Below are 24,265 nucleotides of genomic sequence, written 5' to 3'. Positions count from 1 at the left end.
TCCTTCCCGTGACTGCGTGGGTTTCCTCCCACAGTCCAAAGAAGTACCGGTTGGTAGGTTAATCGGTCGTTGTAAATTGCCCTCTGATTAGGCTGGGGTTAAATCGGTGGTTGCTGGGCACCGCAGCTCGAAGGGCCAGAAGGGCTTGTTCTGTGCTGTGCCTCAACAAATAAATAATTAAATAAAGTTGACGTAAAGTGCATATATGATATATAGTTAAACATACAACAGTGCAATGCTACTGGTTTTATTACATAAGTAATATGTACTGGGTGGGAGCAAGGTGTTCGGCAGTCTCACAGCCTGGGGGAAGAAGTTGTTCTTATACAGTGGTACCTTCTGCTTGATGGTAGAAGGTTAAGGAGATTGTGAGACGGATGCTCTTGTAATTGCTTCTCTGAGGAAGGCAGCAAGCCATTTATTTGAACTGGCATGCCATTAAATTAATGGGATAAGACCAGAGATGTGTTGAGCATTTTCATCCCAGCACTTTTGCCCCTCTTTCAACAGAGGAGCACAAACGTTTGAAGATATAGTCCCCGTGAGCCTCTTTAATAACTGGATTTGACAAATTATTCACTCTGAGCATGTTCAAAGCTGAATAAATGGTAGAGTTTTATTGTAATAACCATTCATGATTATTGGAAGTGGTAGAGATAGAGATCAGAAAAAACGGAAAACAGTTGAAATAAAAATAATCTGTGGGTGTGTTGTGAGTGGTTTATTGAGGCCTGTTTAAACTAAAGTAAGAAAAGCATCCAGCTTTCTTATAAATCTCACCACAAGAGCTTATCTTTTATCATTTGAAATCTCTCTCTCCAATTTCATTTCCTTGAGGTACTGACTAGCGATGGGGTTTGTTTCCATACGCCCCCTCTGGCAAACTCACCACACCCACCATCCCCTAGTGTTACTTCAGTTTCAGAGGCAAAGGATGATGCATTACACTATTGCCTGGAAATTCCTAACAGGTTTCCTCAGACCTGCCAGCCAACTTATCCAAGAAGGATATTTTACTTGAGCTCCATCTGATACTCAACCCAAATATGCACACAGTGGTAGAATCTCAGGAACTCACTGCCACAGTTGCTTGGGGAGGCTGGAGCATTAACGAGTTTACGGTGGAGGTAGATAAAGTTTTGGAAGATCAAGGAGTTGATTGCTATGAGATATGACGCAGAGGAGTGAAAGCCTGCAGGAAAATTAATCTCAGGGTCGTGTATGGTGACATATGCAGTGTATACTTTGATAATAAATTGACTTTGAACTTTGAGTTGCGACTGGTATTGATCAGCCAGATAGCCTACTTCTGCTCCTTTTTCTCTGTGTTCTTGAGCTCCTACCAGAGTTCCATTGACGGAAGTCAGGAGAGAAGCCTGGATTAAATCCTCCTCCCACTCAGGCCCCGCATCGACTGAGCTTATCTTGTTCAGCGGAGACTGCGTACTAGAGTTGAGGCCATCTAGAGTCATTCAGTAGCTTTACCCACTAAGTGGCAACACACTTGTCCTTGAGGTAGTTGGTTCAAATTCCACTCCAGATCTATGAAGGCAAAGATTAGATGGATCCAGCCAGTACGATATCAAGAGAGTGTTGTACCATTTTTAAACCAGGGACACTTTTGCCCATCACATGGATATTAAAGATAGAATAGGAACTTTGAAGGTTAGGAAGTTTCGTGGATAATATCCGACTTATAAATAATTTCCTTCCGCATTCCCTCCAAGGATTCAACTTCAAAAGAACTTCATTGGCTGGAAACTGTTTCAGCACATCCAAAGAATAATGAAAATTGTTTCCTAATTAAGAAAACATTGAGGCTTTCTCTTTAAAGTGTTGCTATTTTTTATGAAGTGTGGTTAGCAGATATGATGGCTTTTTTGTTGGTCATGGAAGCCATGTAGCTTAAAAATGATTTTTCTCAAAATGACACTATCTGCAAAAACAAAAGTGATAATATTTGAGATAACTTTCTGCATCAGGCTTTATTTCTTGCTTGAAGGGGGAAGTTCTTTTACATGTTTCTCCTAGGGACTTTCCACAAACAAGGCTCCAGTAACATAACCAGCCAGTGGTTGGCAGTGTTACCAGTCCTTTTGTTGACCTTCGTATAACAGTCTAGCCTGATCACCATTTAAACTATGTCCTGCTGGCTCATCCTTGAATGGGTTAAATAGTAGCCATTCAGAGCACCTGATTGCATTTCTTCCCCATGCTTTGTGGGGCCTTAACTCTATTCCTGTGGTGTAGTTTCTCATCTGTGTGGACTTGGGCGATGAGAGTCTTTAGCCTTGGGTTGCTATGGCGAGGCCCAGCCCTGTGCTCACTGACCCTTCTTCACTTTCTCCTTTCAGGGAAAGGCTGCTGATGGCCTACAGTGAGCTAGCCCAGGAGTTCTGCCACCTGCGCCGTCTGACCGAGGCCCAGACCGAGATCCTAACAAGGCTCTCTGAGGAACAAGCAACGAATAACGGTAAATAGCAAATGTGCACAAATGGGGGTTTGGGGTCTGGAAGGGATGTGGGGACGGTGCAGAAAGCAGCTTGCTCATAGAAGCTGTTCAATTGGATTATGACTGACCTTGTATCTCAAATTCATATTCTCACATTCTCCTCACATCACTCTGCCTTTTGTATCTAAAAATCTATCGATCATTCTCCTTAAATATATTCAGTGACTTGGCCACCACAGCCTTCTATAATAGAGAATTAGATCTACTATTCCTGTTGAATTTGCTAAACTGGAATCCAATCACTGATTATTTTTGTCCCATGTATTTTTTATGTCATTGCCTCCTGCACTTTGCTAATGGCTGCCTTCCACCCAACCTCCTCTTACCCCACCCAACATTCCACCTCGTCTGGTCCCATAGGTGTAAGTGTCTTGGCTAACATTCCTGAATGTTATATTGAACCCACAGAACTGCCGCTTTCTGGATGATTTTTAGCTTTCGTACCACTCTCTGTAAACACTAGAGATTGTTCTGAGTGAAAATTCCAGGTGATCAGCAGTTTCTGAGATACTCAAACCATCCCTGGTCAGGCACCAACAATCATTCCAGGGTCAGAGTTATTTAGATCACATAACTTCTCCATTCTGTTGTTTGGTCTGAACAACAATTGAACCTCTTGACCATGCCTGCCTACCTGCTTTTATGCATTGAGTTACTGCCACACGATTGATGTGGGTTGGGGCGCTTCGGCGAAGAATGGTTATGTGGCCTGCAGTCGGCTAGCAGTGCAGCGCTAAACTGAGCGAAATGGAATACTACCGGGCTCCTGGTTTGATCTTTGTTGTTCACTCGCCTTTTGCCATTTGTGTGGTTTGTTCTTTTATTGTGCATTGGATTTTTGATGTTTTCTTGAACGGGTTCCATGATGTTTCTTTGTTTTATAGCTGCTTGCAGGAGGATGCATATCAGAGTTGTATTCTGTATACATACTTTGGTAATAAATATACTTTGAATTTTTGATTTGACATTTGCGTTAATGAGCAGCTGTACATAATAAAGTGACCACTGAGTGTATGTTCTATGTGTATGGATTATGATGTAGTCCTTTTTTCTCTTTCTTTTCCACTTCTCTCATTGCCCATCTGCCTGAGCATCTTCAAATTTTGAATTTCCTCACCCAGGATTTTTCCTTTATTTGTTAAAGAGTGAAAATGTAACAACCATGAATATTGGGTTATACCAGCATTCAATGAAAGAACAAAAGCAAAGCAGACAAAAGAGATTGCAAATGCTGGAATCCGGAACAATAAATAGTCTACTGCAGGAATTCAGGTCCTGATGCAGGTTCTGATCTGAAAAATTGACAATTCTTTCCCCCTACAGTTGCTGAGCAAGTTATCTCTAATGTAATGGAAGTATCCCATTTGTGAATGGACAATATGTGAAGTTTTTCTTTTTAGAATTAAATTTAATCTATCTATAAATCAAAAGCAATAACAAAAAACGTTGTTGGTTTTATATCCTGCCTGGTGATCCTTCAGTGAATCATTTCTTGAACTAAAACAAAAGCCTGCAAATCAAAGGGGAAAAAACACAGACGTTGGAAACCTAAAATAAAAACAGAAAATGCTGGATATCATGTGAAACACTAATCACTGGTTTAGCAACTTTGACTCAAGGACTCTATATGTTTTCAGTATTATTTATTATTATTATTTGTGTTTTTATATAATTGCACAGTTTTTCTTCTTAAGCACATTGGTATTAGTTCTCCGTTGTGTGTCGTTTTTTTCATTGATTCTATAGTGTTTCTTTCTTTCTACCCTGAATATCTGCAAGAAAATGAATCTCGAGGTAGTATATGGTGACATTTATATACTTTGATAATAAATTTACTTTGAACTTTGACCACTTTGATCAGTTTGCACTAAAAGGGACTTTTAAAAAAAATTTCTAATTGTATTCTTTCTTGTAAAATTGGTGTATAATTTGTTACATTTGTGAATGCTGCTTATCTAATGCCATGTGCCTGTGATGCTGCTCCCTCTAAGTTTTTTATTGCACCTGTGCATAAATGTACTTGTGCATATAAACTCAATCCTACGAGATCCTCACAAGAGGAGCAAACAACAAGTAACGGTAAATAGCACATGTGCATAAATTGGGGGGTTAGAGATTGATGGGGGTTGAGGAAGGTAATAAACTCAATTTGACTTTGGCTTTGAATACTCAGCAGGCCAGGCCACATCTGTGGAATAAGGACCAACAGATGAAGTCCTGATGTAGGATCTTGGCCGGAAATGTCATCTGTTTATTGCTCTCCATAAATCCTGCTGAGATCCTCCAGCATCTTGTGTGTGTTGCTCTTGTTAAGGATAGGTGCTGCTGCTCTTTCTATCGACTTTCTGAGTATTTCCAGTTGTTGTTATATTAGACAGAAGGTTTGGTTAGGATGTCCTTATCCGAATACTATTTGTCAATTTAAGAAGCTCTTTGTTCCCTTCTGATAAGTGCCTTTGTTGTCTAGAATTGAAATTTTCCATCAGCCATTTCTCAGCTGATGAAAATTTTTCTGCCCACTTTAACTGGCTACCCTGCCATTGATGGTTCACATTCCCCATTCTGTTTCTTTCTCATGTTCCTCAATGAATATGTGAGGCTTAAGCTGAGGTTCAATGACTAATGACTGGCCTCTAACTTACAAGGTGGCAGGTTCAAAGCCAAAGTCAAAGTTAAGTTTATTATCAAAGTACGTATGTATATGTTACCACAACTACCTTAAGATTCATTTTCTTGCAGACATTTGCAAGAAAAATAAAGAAATGCAGTAAAATTTATTTTAAAAAAACTATACATAAATAAAGACTCACAAACAGCCAATGTGCCAAAGAAGAGAAGTTGTGCAAATAAAGAAGTGAATAAGACCATAAGACAAATGTGCATTTGGCACGTCTAAGTCTGCTCATCATGGCGGATTTATTATCCTTCTCAACCCCACCCTCCTTCATTCTCCCCATTAAAAATATCTGATTCTTTCTCATCTCTATTCTAAATGGACGGTCCAATATTCTGAGCCTGTGCCCTCTGGTCCTAGACTCCTCCACATCCATTCTATCTTGGCCTTTCAATATTCAATAGGTTTCAATGAGATCTGCGCCCCCCCCCCCCCGCACACCTCTTTCTTCTAAATTCCAGCAAGTGCAGGCCCAAAGCCATCAAACATTCCTCATATGTTAACTCTTTCATCCCCGGAACTTCCTCTGAACCCTCTCAATACCAGCACACCTTTTCTTGGATAAGAAGCCCCAAACTGCTCACAATACTCCTGGCACTGAGTCTGGTGCTGTGGCTCAGAAGAGAAGAGAGGTGAAGGGGACTGCAGTGGTGATAGGAGATTCCATAGTCCGAGGAATAGAGATGAGATTCTGTGGATGCGATAGAGACAACCGAATGGTATGTTGCCTCCCAGGTGCCAGGATCCGGGATGTCTTGGAGCAGATCCACGGCATTCTAAAGGGGAAAGGGGAGCAACCAGAAGACTTGGTACATGTTGGCACCAATGACATAGGTAGACAAGGTGAGGAGGTCCTGAAGAGAGATTTTAGGGGACTAGGTAGAAAGCTGAGAAACAGGATCTCCTGAGTAGTAATCTTTCGATTGCTGCCTGTGCCACACACCACCGAAGGTAAGAATAGGGTAATTTGGCAGGTGACTGTGTGGCTGAGGAACTGGTGCGGAGGGCAGGGGTTCAGATTTCTGGTTCATTGGGATCTCTTCTGGGGAGGGTATGACTTGTCGAAAAGGGAAGGGTTAAAGCTGAACCTGAGGGGGACTTATATCCTTGCAGGCAGGTTTGCTAGAACTGTTTGGAAGGGTTTAAACTAGTTTGGCAGGGGGATGGGAACCAGAGTGATAGGGGTGAAGATGGGGCAGTTGGTTTATAAACAGAGTCAGTGTGCAGTGAGACTGCTAGCAAGGACAGGCTAATGATAGGGCAACGTTGCAGTCAGTGGGATGAGTTGCAATGTAAAAGGGGGATCAAGTTGAAAAGGGTGATAAATACAGAACTGAAGGTGTTATATTTGAATGCACGCAGTATACAGAATAAGTAGATGAATTTGTAGGACAATTGGAGATTAGCAGGTATGATGTTGTGGGCATCACTGAGTCGTGGCTGAAAGAAGACGATAGTTGGGAGCTTAACATCCAAGGATGCACATTGTATCGAAAGGACAGGAAGTAGTCAGAGGGGGTGGGGTGGCTGTGTTGGTAAAAAATGAAATCAAATCCTGAGAAAGAGGTGACATAGGATTGGAAGATGTAGTCTCGTTGTGGGTAGAGTTAAGGAACTGCAAGGGTAAAAAGACTCTGATGGGAGTTATATATAGTAGCAAAGATGTGGGCTACAAGTTACGATGGGAGGTAAAAAATGCATGTCGGACTTCAATATGCAGGTAGATTGGGAAAATCAGGTTGGTGCTGGATCCCAAGAAGGGAATTTCTAGAATCCCCACAAGATGGCTTTTTAGAGCAGATCGCGACTGAGCCCACTAGGGGATCAGCTATTCTGGATTGGGTGTTGTGCAATAAACCAGATATGATTAGGGAGCTTAGGTAACAGTGATAATAGTATGATAGAATTCATCTTGCAATTTGAGAGGGAGAAGATAAAGTTAAATGTATCAGTATTACAGTAGAGTAAAGGGAATTCCAGAGGCACGAGAGAGGAGTGGGCCCAAGTTGATTGGAAGGGGACACCAATGGGGATGACGACAGAACAGCAATGGCTGAAATTTCTGGGAACAATTCGAAAGGTGTAGGGTAGATACATCCCGAAGAAGAAGAAGTATTCTAAAGGCAGGATAGGATGACACAACTGTGACTGATAAGGGAACATAAGAACATAAGAAGTAGGAGCAGGAGTAGCCCATCTGGCCCGTTGAGCCTGCTCCGTCATTCAATAAGATCATGGCTGATCTGGCCAGGGACTCATCGCCACCTACCCGACTTTTCCCCGTGTAACCCTCAGGTTCGGCCAGCACGTATTCGTCTAGGGGAAGACAGCCTCTGGCCTGGCCAAACTGAGAAATCTTGTTTGTGTGGATGCTGCGTGATGTGTTGCCCGGTTACAAATCCGAACCGCAAAATATCAGACAGTACACTGTATGCAATTAAACGATTGAACTTTATAAATCTTAATCTGGCTATAGGGTTAGTGAAGAAAATAAAAATAAAAAGGGCCCAATTTAATGAAACAGTCTAATGTGCACGCTGGAGTTCACAGATTTGCCCATTCGTTCGCCATCGACCTCCTCCGAGCGTCACTGACCGTCAGACCCTCGGTCCGAGTCCACTCCGTCCAGCAGTCTACCAATTCTTTCCATTTGCGTCTTCGCTCTTCATCTCTCGCTGACCAAAACACCGCAGAATCCCTGCTGCCAGCACCACAAGAGAGAACAACAACCTCTCATTGGATAGCGCACATTCCAAAGCCCCTATTATCTCTAGCCATAACCCAAACATTGCTGCTACAGAGAAACAATTACCTTAGCAGTGAAACATCACAGAGAGGCCATTACATTAGCAGTGAGACCTTGCAGCGCGTTACACCCATAACCCTTAATTCCCCTACTATGCAAAAGCATATCCAACCTTGTCTGAAATATATTTACTGAGGTAGCCTCCACTGCTTCATTGGGCAGAGAATTCCACAGATCCACCACTCTCTGGGAAAAGCAGTTCCTTCTTACCTTCATCCTAAATCTACTCCCCCGAATCTTGAGGCTAAGTCCCCTAGTTCTGGTCTCATCTACAGGTGGAAAAAACTTTCCTGCTTCTATCTTATCTATCCCTTTCATAACTTTATATGTTTCTATCAGATCTCCCTTCATTCTTCTGAATTTCAGCGAGTACAGTCCCAGGTGACTCAATCTCTCCTCATAGTCTAACCCCCTGATCTCTGGAATCAACCTGGTGAACCTCTGCACCGACTCCAAAGCCAGTATATCCTTCCTCAAAAGTAAGGAGACCAGAACTACATGCAGTACTGCAGGTGCAGCCTCACCAGTACCCTGTACAGTCGCAGCATAACCTCCCTGCTCTTAAAATTCAATCCCTCGAGCAATGAAGGCCAGCATTCCATTTGCCTTCTTGATAGTCTGCTGCCCCTGCAAACCAACCTTTTGTGATTCATGCACAAATGCTCCCAAGTCCTTCTGCACAACAGCATGCTGCAATCTTTTACCAAAGCCAATATAAAAGCCAAAAAGAGGTAATATAATACAGCAAAAATTAGTGGGAAGTTAGAGGATTGGGAAGCTTTTAAAAACCAACAGAAAGCAACTAAAAATGTCATAAAGAGGGAAAAGAGGGAATATGAAGGTAAATTAGCCGGTAATATTAACTAGGATACCTAAAGTTTCTTCAGATATATAAAGAGTAAAAGAGAGGTGAGGGTAGATATCAGACCACTGGAAAACAATGCTAGAGAGGTAGTAATGGGGGATAAGGAAATGGCAGATGAACTGAATAAGTATTTTGCGTTAGTCTTCACTATGAAAGACACTAGCAGTACATCGGAAGTTCAAGAGTGTTCGGAGGCAGAAGTGAGTGAAATTGCCACTACTAGGGAGAAGGTGCTCGGGAAACTGAAGGGTCTGAAGGTAGATAAGTCACCTGGACCAGATGAGCTGCACCTTAGGTTCCTGAAAGAGGTGGCTGAAGAGCTTGTGGAGGCATTAGTAATGATCTTTCAAAAATCACTAGAGTCTGGAACGGTTCTGGAGAACTGGAAAATTGCAAATGTCACTCCATTCTTCAAGAAGGGAGAGAGGCAGAAGAAAAGAAATTATAGGCCAGGTAGTTGGTTCTCAGTGGTTGGGAAGATGTTGAAGTTGATTGTTAAGGATGTGGTTTAAGGTTACTTGGAGGTACATGATAAAATAGGTCTAAGTCAGCAGGCCTATTTTGGTTAGTTGGGGCATCAAAAGTTACAGGAAGAAGGCAGGAGAATGGGGTTGAGAGGTATAATAAATCAGCCATGATGGAATGGCGGAGCAGACCCGATGGGCCGAATGGCCTAATTTTGCTCCTATGTTTTATTGTTGAATGGACTGTACAGAAGTTTGGGGCAGAGGGGAAGAAGCTGTTCCCAAAGCATTGAGACTGTGATCGCAGGCTCCTGTACCTCCTCCCTGATGGTAGTAATGAGAAGAGACCAGGTCCCGGACAGTGAGGGTCCTTAATGATGGATGCCACGTTCTTGAGGCACTGCCTTTTGAAAACGTCCTCGATGGTGGGGGGGATAGTACCTGTGATGGAGCTGGCTGGGTCCACAAGCTTCTGCTCCTTTTTCTGTGCATTGGAGCTTCCACACCAGGTGGTGATGCAGCCAATCAGAATGCTCTCCATGGTACATCTGTAGCATGGGGATGTGGAAGGGCCTCTGAGCCTAAAACTTAAACGTCGTCGGTTTCTTCCAAAATGCTGACAGGTTCTGTTTACGTTGTAAATACATTTATTCAAATTTTATTCCATATCTGTACTTTAACTTTATTTTTATGTAATTCTTCGTTCTTTATAATTGTTGAATGTTGTTGTTTTTTGCTGCATGTCACACCAACACACCACAGCAAATTTCCAATACATATAAATTTCTATGGTGAATAAAGTTGATCCTTCATCCTTTCCTCTAATGTTTTTTATTCTTAATGATCCTTTACTGAATATGTGGTGTTTTTCTGGGGAGCTTTCTTGAAGTCATGCAAGCACAAAGTACAAATGCACATTCTTCCCTGTTTCTTTCTTTTAACAATATTTTTATTAATTTTACATATAAGAACACAGAGTACAAGAAAAAATGTATCAATACATTATACTAAATCGCATATAAAGACTCCTTGCCCTATATTCATACAGATTAATTAATCCATAGCATTGAAATATAGTCATTTTATATATTAAAAAAATCTAACCCACTACCAAGACCGAAGCTGATTAGTAAAGAAAAAAAGGGAAAAAGAATTAGTCATCATCTGTGCTTTAACAGCAAATCAAAGGTTTTGAGAATAATTCAAAAAAGGTCCCCACAATGTTTGAAAATCTTGGCTAGATTCAGAGATTGAACATCGAATCTTCTCTAAATTTAAACATGACATGACATCACGTAACCATTGAGCGTGAATAGGATGGGCCGCATCTTTCCATTTAAGCAAGAGCGTCCTTCTGGCCATAAGAGAAATAAAAGCCAAAATGTTCGAGTCAGATGACTCCAAAATAATATCTCTCGATTAATGTAATATAACCAAAGTGTAAGATTTCTTATATTGACTGCCCAATAATAAAATCTAAAGTTTGGTAAGGCTAATCCTCCATCCTTTTTATCTTTCTGGGGATGAATTAAATCTAGAACGCTTATTCTTCCATATATAAGAAGATATAATAGAGTCAAGAGAATCAAAGAAAGATTTAGGAATAAAAACAGGCAATGCCTGAAAAAGATATATAAATTTAGGAAATATATTCATTTTAATAGAGTTAATTCGGCCAATCAGCAATAACAAAAGAGGTGACCAATTTGATAGTATCCTTTTTACGTGATTCAATAGGGTAAGAAAATTTTCTTTAAATAGATGCTTATAGTTTTTAGTGATTGTTACACCTAAGTAGGTAAAATTCCCTGTTTCTGAATGGCTTTAACACCTTCAGTCTGTTGTTTTGTTCTCCCAGTCCTTCTCCAGTCCTCAGTTTACATGAAGCCAGATGCCTTCTCCAGCTACCCCAGGAGCACAAGGCATCCTCTCCAAGCCAGCTTCCAAAGCCGCCGCAGTTACTCTGAAGTCAGCGACACCAAGGTGTACCACCACACAATGCCATCTCGACTGGAGGATGAACAGACCTTGTCCAGGCACAGGCAGTACCTCCCCAGCGACTACCTGAAGGTGCCCGACAACGCAGATGATGGCCCATATGACGGACAGCTGGAGTCCGATAATGAGGATTGGATGACCCATAGTCCACCCGGCACGTTGGACAAGGGAATGAGGAGCACTTCCTCCTGCACAGCGCTTCCCATCCCGGACAACCCCACGGGCAGGAATTCTACTGAGTATTCCAGATCTGAGCATGCTCAGTCCTGGCCATCCATCAATGTAAGTCTACACTTTGATTATCCATGTCAGCCTTGAGGTAACATTGTACAATCTTCACTGGGTATTAGTTGTGGATGTAACATAGTGATGTGGTCACTCACTTCTCCAGTCTTCATTCTTTTTCAGTCTGGCTTAAATTCAGAGAATTAGCTGTAAATTGTAGGAACAAACACAAAATGCAGGAGGAACTCAGCAGGTCAGGCAGAATCTATGGAGAGGAATAAAGATTTCATGTTTCAGGCTGAAACCCTTCATCAGGACAGAAAGGAAGGAGGAAACATCCAGAATAAAAAAGGTGTGGGCAGGGGAAGGAGCACCAGCTAGCAGGTGATAGGTGAAACCATGTGAGGGGGAAGGTAGGTGGAGGAGGGGAGATGAAGTGAGAAGCTAGAGGGGGGTGATAGGTGGAAGAGGCAAAAGACTAAAGAAGGAGGAATCTGACAGGAGAGGAGAGTGGACCATGGGAGAAAGGGAAGGAGAGGCAATAAAAGGAGGTGAAGGGCAGGTGAAGAGAACAGAAGAGGTGGGGGGGGAAGAGGGTATAAGGGAAATTGTACATATTTCTTTAGTTGAGTCAAGCAAAAAAAAAGTGAAGTGAGCATCTGATGGAAGTTTTCAAAGTTGTGAAAGATGTGGACAGGATGAGTACTGAAAGGTTGAACCCACTCATTAATGTATTGGTAATAAACTGAAGATTGAAGAATATCACTGGTCAAATGAACTGTGAGATCAAAGTGGAAGGAATGAAGATTCAACAGAGTCTCGCTATTTTCTTGACACCATTCAGCCAATGTTTACATGTTACAACTGATTGAGGAATTTTGGGATGCAAATTACATTCATGCAAGTAGTGTTTTAAATCCAGTGCATGGAAGTGTTGTAACTTCATCAACACATTTCCCCACTTAATATTAATTTGCATAGCACCACAGAAACTATAAAATCTAAGTAATTCTTTTGAATCCACAGAGTTTTAAAAAGTGGAATGTAAAGTGGAAAGACTATTGGAAATAGGGAGGAGGATAGGAGGGATGGGACTTTTCCTGAAGAAAATCCAGCACCTCTATGGTGGGCTGAATGAATGTGAGTTTATTCCAACAGCCTCTGTAAACCAACATCTGTTAGTAAAACTAACCTGGAAAATGGTCAGACAGCTTCAATGAGGGGGAGTTGTTCTGACCTCAAGGTTTAAGCAGAGTAGAAGTTGAGTGGATAATCAGATTTGTACTAGGAGCTTGGGGAGGTGGTTAGGTGTGTGCAGGAAGAACTGAGTTGGTGAGAAGGAGATGGAAAAGAGACAGAGGGTTAGAGAATTTAGTGTTCATGCCACTGAATTGTAGACTACCCAGGTGGAGTATGAGGTGCATTTCTTCATATCTGCTTAGCATCACTCTGGAGAACAAGGGCAGATAGGTTGGTGTGGGGTCATTGCATCCACCATTGCTGTCTCTCATAGGGTTACCATTATAAGGAACGTCTGGCAGCTCTTGGGCTGTATTCCCTGGAGTTCAGGAGAATGAGGGGGGATCTCATAAAAACATTCTGAATGTTAAAAAGGCTGAACAGATTAGATATAGCAAAGTTATTTCCCATGGTAGGGGAGCCTAGGACAAGAGGACATGATTTTAGGGTTGAAGGACGTCCATTGAGAGCAGAGATGCAGAGAAATTACTGTAGTCAGAGGGTGGTAAATCTGTGGAATTTTTTGCCTTGAGCGGCTGTGGAGGCCAAGTCACTGGGTATATTTAAGGCAGAGATAAATAGATTCTTGATTAGCCAGGGCATCAAAAGGCATGGGGTGAAGGCAGGGGAGTGGGGATAACTGGAAGAGTTGGATCTACCCATGATTGAATGGCAGAGCAGTCTCGATGGGCTGAATAGCCTAATTCTGCTCCTATGTCTTATGGTCTTATTTTAGCTCCCTCTCCATTGCTACACAGATCATTCTCACCCTGTTTCTTTCCCCTTCTCCAGCCACTCCATCTGCCCATCATCACCCACATACTCCTGTTGCATCCCCATCTCCCACTGTTCCCATCTACCCATCCCAATCTTTGGTTCCATGCTCCACCTTACTTTCCTATTCTATTCCATCATCTGCAGCACTTTGTCACCTCCCTGCTTCTGTCACTATCTCGCTTTTCTTTTCCGCACCTGACTCCAACCACCAATCACCCCTCCTCAACTGGATCCACCTATGCTCACCAGCTCCTGCTTCCTCCCTTCCCCTCCCACCCCCACCTCCTTATATGGGCCATCAGCCTCTTACTCTATCAGTCCAGCTGAAGAGTCTCAGCCCAAAATGTTGACTGACCATTTCCATCTACAAATGCCATTTCACCTGCTGAGTTCTTCCAGCAGTTTGTTTTTTTGCTCCGCTCTCTGGGCGAAAATGGATAACACAACGAGGCATAAAATTAAGATGATTGGAGGAAAGTACAAGGGGGATGTCACAGGTGGGTTTTTACACAGAAAGTGGTAGTGCTGTGGTTCCTTAAGGTTGTTATAGCCGGGGTTGGTAATGGGGATAAGCTCCCACTGCCTATTAAATGCTCCCAATGGTGTGCACCTCAAATAGCCTCTGACAGCCAAGTCCAGCTCCTGGCCTTCTCATGTAGCTTAGCAACTGACCCTAGCGGAACCATTTCTACTGACAGAACAAGGGGTAAAGGTGGGTTACTGGTGCCTTAGAACCAGTTGCTTTGGACAGATGGGGCTCATCAGCTCTACTAGGAGAAGGAAAACTCTGATCTCAAACCTCCACTACCTTGCGGCTATACCCATTCATGGGGAAGGCTTCGGGAGTAAACCCTGAGGGAAAAATCCAGAGCTGGAGTCCCTAAGGCAGTCCGACATTGAGTCAGTGCTGACTGGCAACTCCTGCGACACTGCTGGTACCAAACTGTATCGGTCTCTGCCGTTCCTTTGGATTCATCAGCTGCATGGAGAATGGCAGTCTGCTGCACAGGCAACAGCTTGCTCTCCATATCGGACTGCCCTTACTAGCGTATCATAGACAGCTATGTTGACCCCGACCAACAGAGGGCCTCAAAAACGTCGGGGTGTGGAACACGCTGCCAGGGTAGAGGCAGACTCATTAGGAACATTTAAAAGACTCCTAGATAGGCACATGGATGAAAGAAAAATGGAGAGCTATGTGGCAGGAAAGGGTTAGATTGACCTTAGAGTAGGTTAGACAGTCAGAATCAGGTTTAATATCACTGACACATTGTATATCATGAAATGTGTTGTGTTGCGGTAGCAATACAGTGCAATACGTAAAAATTACTATAAGTTACAATAAAAACATATAAAACTTCTAACTTAAATAAGTAGTGCAAAAAGAGATAAAAAGTAATGAGGTAGTGTTCATGGGTTGGTTCATTGTCTGATCAGCAATTTGAAAGTGGAGGGGAAGAAGCTGTTCCTAAAATGTTGAGTGTATGCCTTCAGACTCCTTTACTTCTTCCCTGATGGTAGCAATGAGAAGAAGGTATGTCCTAGGTGATGGGGGCCATTAAGGCCGCCATTTTGAGGTATTGCCTTTTGAAGAAGCCCTCGATGTTGGGAAGGCTAGTGCCCACAATGGAGCTGTCTGTGTTTGCAACCCTCCACAGCTTTTTCCTCTTCTGTGCAGTGGCCCCTCCATAGAAGGCAGTGATGCAACCAGCTGGCACAACACTATGGGCTGAAGAGCCTGTATTGTTCTATGATAATATATATTGTTGCGTGCTTCACATAAATGAAATTTCCATCCTTATTTGTGATATGATGGCTAGAAACCTATATAAAGTATAACAACTGAACCACTGAAGTCTTTACTGACCTGTTGCTTTTCTCTGCCCAGCTCTGGATGGAAACAGGAGACTCAGACATGAGGAACTGTCCACTGTGTCAATTGGCCTTCCCCATCAATTACCCGGATGACGCTCTCATAAAACACATTGATACCCATCTGGAAAACAGCAAGATCTGACCAATAGGCTCTGTGCTGAATCACAGAAGGACTGAAGCAAGCTAAGAAGTGAAACAAATGCTCTTGAAAGCTGGTCAAGATAATGAAGAGTGATCACATTTTCTACTTGCTGATTTCTTTTGTTACAGTTGGGGTTGGGTGCAGTGTTGGATGAGGCAATAGAGCAAGAGACAGAGGAACGAGGATTAATGTTGAATAGATGTACTATTGAGTGAAGACCATTCCCAATTCGAGGGAGGAAGCTTGAAATCTTTTGATTAGCAAGTGTTAAGCAGGCCAATTGATATGTCTTCCAGTACAATCAGTTTACTTCCAAAAGCTAAATACTTGAACATTGATCATTCGGAACATAGTTGTGTGGAAAGTGATAACTAAAGATTACACATTGGGGAGAGTAGGGAATGGACCTTAAATTGTCAACCCATTCTTCAACAGAACAAACTGAGTTAGCATAACACACCACAGGATCAGCCTTCCTGTGGAGAAAATCACACTGTATGGTTATCTTCCAGTTACCAAAGTATAACTAGAAAATAACTATCAGTGAGTCAGGAGATACAGAAGCTGATCCATAGCATGGTATTCAGACGGTGCAGGATGTGTGTGGGCTTTCTACTAATGTACATTTATAGCCCATTGATCATCAAAATGCAAATTATATTTATGATATTACACATCTTAATGTAGCACAGTAGAAAAATAAAACTAATTTCACATTAATATTGGCATTTACATGATATAAAGTCATATAATGTCATCGCACGCATGCCTTTCATTCACATCTCTTCGTACTTAAACATTTATGCTGGCCAGTGTACCTTCAGTGTTGTGAGTTACCTCAACCCTACTCAATGTAGTGGAAATTTTAAATATCCCGGGTTTACACTAACACATGGCCGCATATTTACACACACACACACACACACACACACGCACGCGCGCATGCGTGTGCACATGTGCATATTTACACACACACACACACACACACACAGTGAAATGTTCTAACAAGTCATCACTTGCAGCAGACTGAATCTCCATTGTTCCAAAGATCCTAGTGAGTGACAGCAGGGAGTGATATTCTAATACTGGGATTTGTACTGGGCACGATCTCAACGAGATCATGAAATTTTATATTCTCTGTGTATGTGTGTATATAAAATAAAAATCTTACATCTGCTATTTTTTTCCATCACAGTTTTTTTTTAATGCACACATTTAGAATAGGAAATATTTTTACGAAGCTGTCATCCCATGCTGGTCCAAACCTCTATTTCAATCTCTATTTCAACCACCATGGTAATGTGATGCATTTATAGCTTAACAACTTTAACACAGGAAATTATATTAAAAATGTGGTCTAAGGAATATATATTAGAAAGTAACATGTGAATTAACTTTTATCTGTGTATCTAGGTATAGACATTAGGTAAACATATACAGTACAGTATATATATAAAATCAGGACTAAGTTAGAATCTACCTCTCATTTCCATTTGGCTAGAAGAGTTTCACCAATTGTTAAACTGATCAAGAAAGCTAAGAAAATACACTCAGTGGCCACTTTATTAGGTACACCTGCACAACTGCATATTAATGCAAATATCTATTTAGCCAATCATGTGGCAACAACTCAATGCATAAAAGCATGCAGATATGGCTGTTGCTCAGACCAAACATCAGAATGGGGAAGAAATGTGATCTAAGTAACTTAGACCATGGAATGATTGTTGGTGCCAGATGGGGTGGTTTGAGTATCTCAGAAACTGCTGATCCCCTGGGATTTTCACACAGAACAGTCTCCAGAGTTTACAGAAAATGGTGTGAGAAACAAAAAAACATCCATTGAGCGACAGTTTTGTGGGTGGATATACCTTGTTAATGAGAGAGGTCAGAGGAGAATGGCCAGACTGGTTCAAGCTGACAGGAAGGCAACGGTAACTCAAGTAACCATGTGTTATAACAGTGGTGTACAGAAGAGCATCTCTGAAATGCACAACACGTCGAACCTCGAAGAGGATGGACTACAGCAGCAGAAGACAGGAGGTACCTAATAAGGTGGCCTCTGAGTGTAAATCTTGCAGCTTTCCGAAACACTTTCTTCCAAGGCAGTATTAATCTTGAAGAACTGTGTATGGCCCAAACAGGCTCCTGACAGGAAACCAGCCAGGAAGAACTGGTAAGATTCACAGCAGGGCAATGAAATGGAATGCTGCAAGAAAGTGAGCAAGAACTACACCCGGGAAAAATGGCAAGTGAGGGTGTGTTGGCTGGCAGAAAGCCGGAAGACCTAAAGCCAAATCAAGAGGCTCCAACATTATCATTGAACATGTGATAGCTAGGTTCCTGAGATTGCATTGCAGTCAATAGCATCCACCCAGCCAACTGTTGTTTCCTATAATATATGCGAGAGTGTGAGAGGCTTAAAATTTGAACAGTTGGCTGCCTTTGCAATTCTCATCTTCCGCTCAACCACCAAATGTTGCTGTTAGGGTTTCTGTCTTCCGTGCCCCCTGGGGAATTTTACCATTCACTTTGCATCTTGCACTCTGCAAGCTAAATTTTTTACTGTCCACTTTGTTACCTCCGCAACTTGCATCTTAATTTTCTGCTGTCAAGTGGATTGGCGTCACTCGTTGAGAAAATAGGTATGATGCATGATTTGGGTGCAACGTGAGAAGATAGTGTCTAGTGATATAGAGCATTTTGACCACACATGATGCAACTGTTTATGTTTTGTGCATGTGAGATTGCAATGTTTGTTGAATTGAACTGACAGTGTGGCTATGACCAGGATGAGAAACCTAGTGATACCTTATCAACTGACGTAGAGAGCCAGTTATTTTATTTTATTTTATTTAGCGATATAATGCCGAACAGCACCTTCTGGCCAACCACCTCTACTGCCTGGCAACCCACCTATTTAAACCTAGCCTAATTACAGGACAATTTACAATGACCAATTAAACTACTACCTGGTATGTCCTTGGACTGTGGGAGGGAGCTGGAGCGCATAACTGAACAGAACAGTGGCGTGGAATGGTACAACACCCCACAGACCAAATTGCTGGATTGAGAATCTAATAACCTTGTAAAATGACATGAGGACCACGTGCTGTGCATTTTGTTAACTTTAGCCATCACTTTTTTTGACAATTTGCCCCTGTGTTATCAATTATCTTCAAGTAAGGTTCTGCGATTATTTTTCCAAAATTATTACTTATGTCTGTGATATGCTATTATTAAAACAGGTGGGTGGCAATGGAGAATTCCAGTGTAGATTTAGCAAGTTCTATCACTTTTGCTAAATGAATTCTATTGATTCTTCACAATGTTCTCCATTGATTTTTGGATAGCGAGGAATGGAAATTGGATTCACTCATTCTTGAAAGCATTTGTGCTGATGAGTTTCAGATGGTTTGTTTTGTCATTTTACTGATAATTATTACTTTGTCATCAATACCATTGATTTGATGTGGGAAATGTAGAACAGAGGGAGTTGAAGAGTCCACTCACTGTTTAATGTTCTATGTACTCTTCAGCATTCAGCAGAAAAAAATGGCTTAAACCTCAACCAGTCTATTCAATGTCATCTTCCTCCTGTTTGATGCTCACCCGACAAAGATATTATCATTGCCATCATGAATATATTTGCGTGCATTACACTGCTTGTTTTTTGAAATGGAAGTCTACGTAGGAGGGAAGGGTTAGATTGATCTTAGAGTAGGTTAAAAGGTCAGCACAACATCATGGGCTGAAGGGCCTGTGCTGTTCTCTGTTCTATGAAAAGAGGAAAAGGAACACTACATTCATATTAATATTTAATACAGAGGACACAGTCCACCAGAGAGACAAACCCATGGTCCCCTGGGATCGACGGCTGCCTACTACTAATATTTAGTATGAAGACCAATACTTAATCATCATTCTCCTAACTCTTTAGAGATCCCTGTGATGTTAGGATGCTATGTGTTGTTCTTGAGTTATTTCCAGATGTCGGGGGATGACCATCTACCAGAGGATACACTAGTGTGATCCCATTTGGATTGTCACTCTCTGTGTCACGAACAGTTTCCTCTTTTAGTGCATCTTCCCTCCCATAACTCTGTTCACCACCAGCAACAAACGAGAAGCTGGAGGAATTCAGTGGATCAGGCAGCATCCATGGAGGGAAATGGTCAGTCAATGTTTTGGGTCAAGACCCTTCATCTTGACCTGAGATGCTGACTACCCATTTCGCTTCATAGGTGCTACCTGGCCAGCACCTTGTCTGCTGCTCCAGATTCCAGCATGTGTGATCCCTTGTACCACTGGTCATTACCAATTTGTACATCATGGGAATTGTATGCCAGTAATGGGAGATCCATATGGACCTTCTGGAAACACCCATCCACTTTTACTAACTAGTTCTTAACACCATACAGTCCAATAATTCCATAAGTCTTATCATCAGCAGTGCTAAGCCTGGTCCCCAGTGACATTTATTTATTTTTATTTTTTAATTATAAATACAGCGCGGAACAGGCCCTTCTGGTCAAATGAGACACACCACCATCAAACCACCTATTTAACACCAGCCTAATCACAGGATGATTTGACAATGACCAATTAACCTACTAACCATTGCATCTTTGGATTATAGGAGAAAAACAGAGTACATGAAGAAAACCCGCATGGGAGAATGTACAAAATCTTTAGGGATTGCACCAGAATTGGACTCTGGCCTCCAATGCCCTGAGCTCCAATCGTGTTGCTACCATGGCACCCTGTGAGAATATGGTTTGTTATAGAAAGTAAACCAGAACTCAGGAACTTAAACGAGGTGGAGTAGTTATTTTGATGTCTCCTTCCAAGTGCTTGTGCAGTTGGTACAGGCCTTGTGATCTCATTAATGACATCATCAACATATTTATTTAACCAACGCCTACGACTTCCAGTTTCCATTTCCTCTGACCGACTGTGTACCTGCCCTTTTACGATACACAGTATCGCTGTTATTCTGCCGAGAAGAAGATGGATGCAGGATTGACTTGACTAAAATATCACACTTGCTGAGTGACAACACAATCTCAAAAACTAAAAATTTGCAACCGTGCGTGCTGAGCCAAGTTTTCACCTCCACCCCCACCCCCCGTTGGGATGGGAAATAAGAAGTGTTGTTTTAATGAGACTTTCTCCTGGCTTTTACAATAGGCTTCCACTAATCACTATAGAAGCACTTGTATTCTTTAGTCAATATTGCTGCTTCCGGGAACATTTCCAATGTAAAGCATATTTTTAATAGGTAAATAATAATTGTTTTATTATTGCCAGATGCATCAAGATATACTGAAAAACGTTGTTTTACATGCTATCCATATTGGTCCTTTCATCACATCAATACAATGACATACTACAAAGGGGAACAGAATGCAGAATACAGTGTTAGAATTACAGAGAAAGTGCAGTGCAGGAAGATAGGTTAGGTGCAGAAGCCATAACAAGATGAACTGAGAGGGTCTCGGTCTGAAATGTTGACTGTTCACTCTCTTCCATAGATGCTGCCTGGCCCGCTGAGTTCCTCCAGCATTTTGGGTGTACTACTTTGATTTCCAGCATCTGCAGATTTTCTCTTGTTTGTGATTTGACAAATAAACCTAGTAACTCATACATTTTTGGAAAGTTGGAGGAAACGAGCACCTGGAGAATGTATAAACTCACCCTTCCCTTGGGACAGCAGGGTAGCGTACATTTAACACAATCACTTTATAGAGCCAGTGATCACTGATTGGGGTTCAATTCCCGCCACGGTCTGTAGGGAGTTTGTACATTCTACCTGTGACCACATGGGTTTCCTCCCACATTCCAAAGACGTACAGGTTAGGGTTAGTAAGTCGTGGGCATACTATGTGGGCAGCTGGAGCATGGCAACACTTACAGGCTGCCCTCATTGATTTGATTTGATTCAAACAATGCAATTCACTCTATGTCTCAATGTACATGTGACAAGTAAAGCCAATCTTCTAAAAATCTTTAACTTTTTACAGACAGAAGCAGATTTGAACACAGCTCTCTGGTGCTGTAATAGTGTTAGGTTAACCATCTTTATTGTATAACCAAGAATCTCGTAACAGCGGGATAGGAGTCGTCCTTGAGTCTGGTGAAATAAATTTTCAAGCATTTGTATCTTCTGCTCAATGGAAGGGGGAGAAGAGAGAACGTATGGGGAGGATAGGGTCTTTGAGTTGGCAGCTTTCCTGAGGCAGTGGGAAATGCCCATTGAGTCAATGGAGGAGAAGCTGGTTTTTGTCATGGACTAGGCTGTGTTCACAACAATTTGCAATATCTTAGGGTTCTGGACAGAGCAGTTGTCATACAAAGCCTTGATCAAAGCTCAAAGTAAATTTATTGTCGAAGTACATACATGTGACCATATACTGCCCTGAGATTCATTCTCTTGTGGGCATTCATTGTAGATACAAAGAAACACAATAGAATCAATGAAAAACTACACTCATGAAAGCTGCTTTTCCAAGTGTGAGAAATTCCTTAGGAATAGATTTGTATAACAAAGGTAGAGGCCATTCTGCCTCTTGAGACACGTTCCACCATTCGATTAGATTATATCAGAACCATGCCTGACTTTTACATGTAGAAATCCTTGGTACCGAACAAAAATCTTCTTTAGTCATAGTCATAGTCATAGTCATACTTTATTGATCCCGGGGGAAATTGCTTTTCGTTACTGTTGCACCATAAAGAATAAATAGTAATAGAACCATAAATAGTTAAATAGTAATATGTAAATTATGCCAGTAAATTATGAAATAAATCCAGGACCAGCCTATTGGCTCAGGGTGTCTGACCCTCCAAGGGAGGAGTTGTAAAGTTTGATGGCCACAGGCAGGAATGACTTCCTATGACGCTCTGTGCTGCATCTCGGTGGAATTTCACTCTTTCATTCTAATTTCACTCTTATTACCTTTTGTGGGTGAGAGTTCATATTGCAACTGCTCTATGTATAGGCATACATATCAAATCTTGCCTGCTGAGTAAAAGCTTATTACAAAATGATCTGCTTTGGTTTCTAAAATGTAGAGGAGTCCACATTGTTAACACTGAATGCACACAAAACTGGAAAAAATATAAGTGGAGTGTGATTGGTTTCAATCTGATCTCCAGAGTGTTGACTATGAGGGATTGGTAGCATAATGTTATTGATTGCTAAAGGGCAGGTGGTTAGATTCTCTCCTTTTGGGGATGGCTATTGCTCGGCACCTTTGTGGTCTGAATGTTATTTGTAAAAGATATCCTTTCACATGTGGAACAAAGTCTATTTATCAATAGGTTTAGAAATATTTAATTTATAAAATTTAAATTATTTTATAAAGGTAGGATTAATATTTTAGTGCCTGTTATAGACTTTCTTTCTCAAAGAGAAACTACAAATATAATCCAAGGATAATAATTTTTAAAAATACATCCTTTAATAACTGGTTTTCTCAAGCAATATAGTTACAGACAGGTTTATACAGCACATTACTTATGAGTTGCATTCAGGGGTTGCTTTTTTTTGTTGACATTTATGGAATATTCCAAAGATGCTGTACAAGTGGAAGGATAGCAATGTACAGCGACGAAAGTTAATGTATAACTAGGTATATTTTAAATTTATATTGCAAGAATAATTAGGAACAGGGCTTGTTCAAAACACCCCAAAAACCTTACACAATTTGTTTTTCCCTTCCCAATCTTCAATTTACTAGTGAAACCCTTTTTTTTTTATCACAGAGCAACATTTTGCAGTGTCTTTACACTTTGGGTGAAAATTTTCAGTCTGGTATTCTGTCTAAATTCCAGTGCTTCAGGATCAGCTTGAAAACATCAATTGCCCTAGCCCCATCCATCTTGAAAGTCAATGTCTTGTCAGAAGTTGAGCTACACGGGAGGACTGGGACTTCCAACACTTTGCTTCACTCTCAGCAAGAGATCGGTGAGCTACAGTGCCTGGGACTCCTCAGCCTAGTTCACACATCATAGCGTCATCATGTTTTGTTACATTTGTGACAGGATCCTGACTCAGAACAACAAGCAAAGGAACAAAAACTTTCTATCACACTTCTTCCACTCAAATTATGCCCCAGGACGGAAAGAGAAGTCTTTTAAATGAAGTCCACTTCCTGATTTTTCTTTGCATTGTTCTTAAGAAGAAGAAGACAATATATATCATGGAGAAACAGAGTACTGTGACTGCTACTGAATACACAGGAGTATGCATATTGAAATATGTAAGAATCTTAGAGCACAGGACAGGGTAGATGCCAGATATTTCCACAGGTGGAAAGAATCTTGAACATGGGGTAATTAGTAATTGGCTCATGTGCCAAGAAAGAGTGAAAAGCCTCTGTGTGAATGCCATGCACACAGATCACTCTGCTTAAATACAAGAATGATTTTTCTCCGTTCCTGTGATTGCAGTATGCCATATATAAGGCTAGTTTCAAAAAGGGTGATGTTTGCACAAAGTTTGTTGCCATTAACATCTCTTCAGCAAATTAAACAGTCCATATCTGTATGCATTGAGCTACAAGTAACAATCAGACCTGGGGTAATTTGTAGCAAATAACATTCAGACCACAAAAGTGCCAGGCAATAGCCATCCCCAACAGGAGTGACTTCAACCACCTGGCCTTTAGCAATCAATAACTTTAT

At 41.5% G+C, this 24,265-nt stretch overlaps 1 protein-coding gene across 8 annotated transcripts in view; it reads left to right on the top strand.

The window, feature by feature from the left end:
* LOC140191705 (TANK-binding kinase 1-binding protein 1-like) overlaps positions 1 to 16,749 on the top strand; it is a 185,042-nt gene extending 168,293 nt beyond the window's left edge. For all 8 annotated transcript variants that reach the window (XM_072249358.1, XM_072249361.1, XM_072249356.1 and 5 more), the window contains 3 exons: positions 2,355 to 2,473; positions 11,180 to 11,601; positions 15,449 to 16,749. In XM_072249358.1, coding sequence (XP_072105459.1) covers positions 2,355 to 2,473; positions 11,180 to 11,601; positions 15,449 to 15,577 — 670 coding nt within the window. In that variant the 3' untranslated portion in view covers positions 15,578 to 16,749. The remainder of the gene's footprint in view (positions 1 to 2,354; positions 2,474 to 11,179; positions 11,602 to 15,448) is intronic.
* Positions 16,750 to 24,265: the final 7,516 nt, after the last annotated feature.

The sequence above is a fragment of the Mobula birostris genome, chromosome X (assembly GCF_030028105.1).
Source record: "Mobula birostris isolate sMobBir1 chromosome X, sMobBir1.hap1, whole genome shotgun sequence".
Taxonomy (NCBI): Eukaryota; Metazoa; Chordata; class Chondrichthyes; order Myliobatiformes; family Myliobatidae; genus Mobula; species Mobula birostris.
This window is presented reverse-complemented; position numbering and strand designations above follow the sequence as displayed.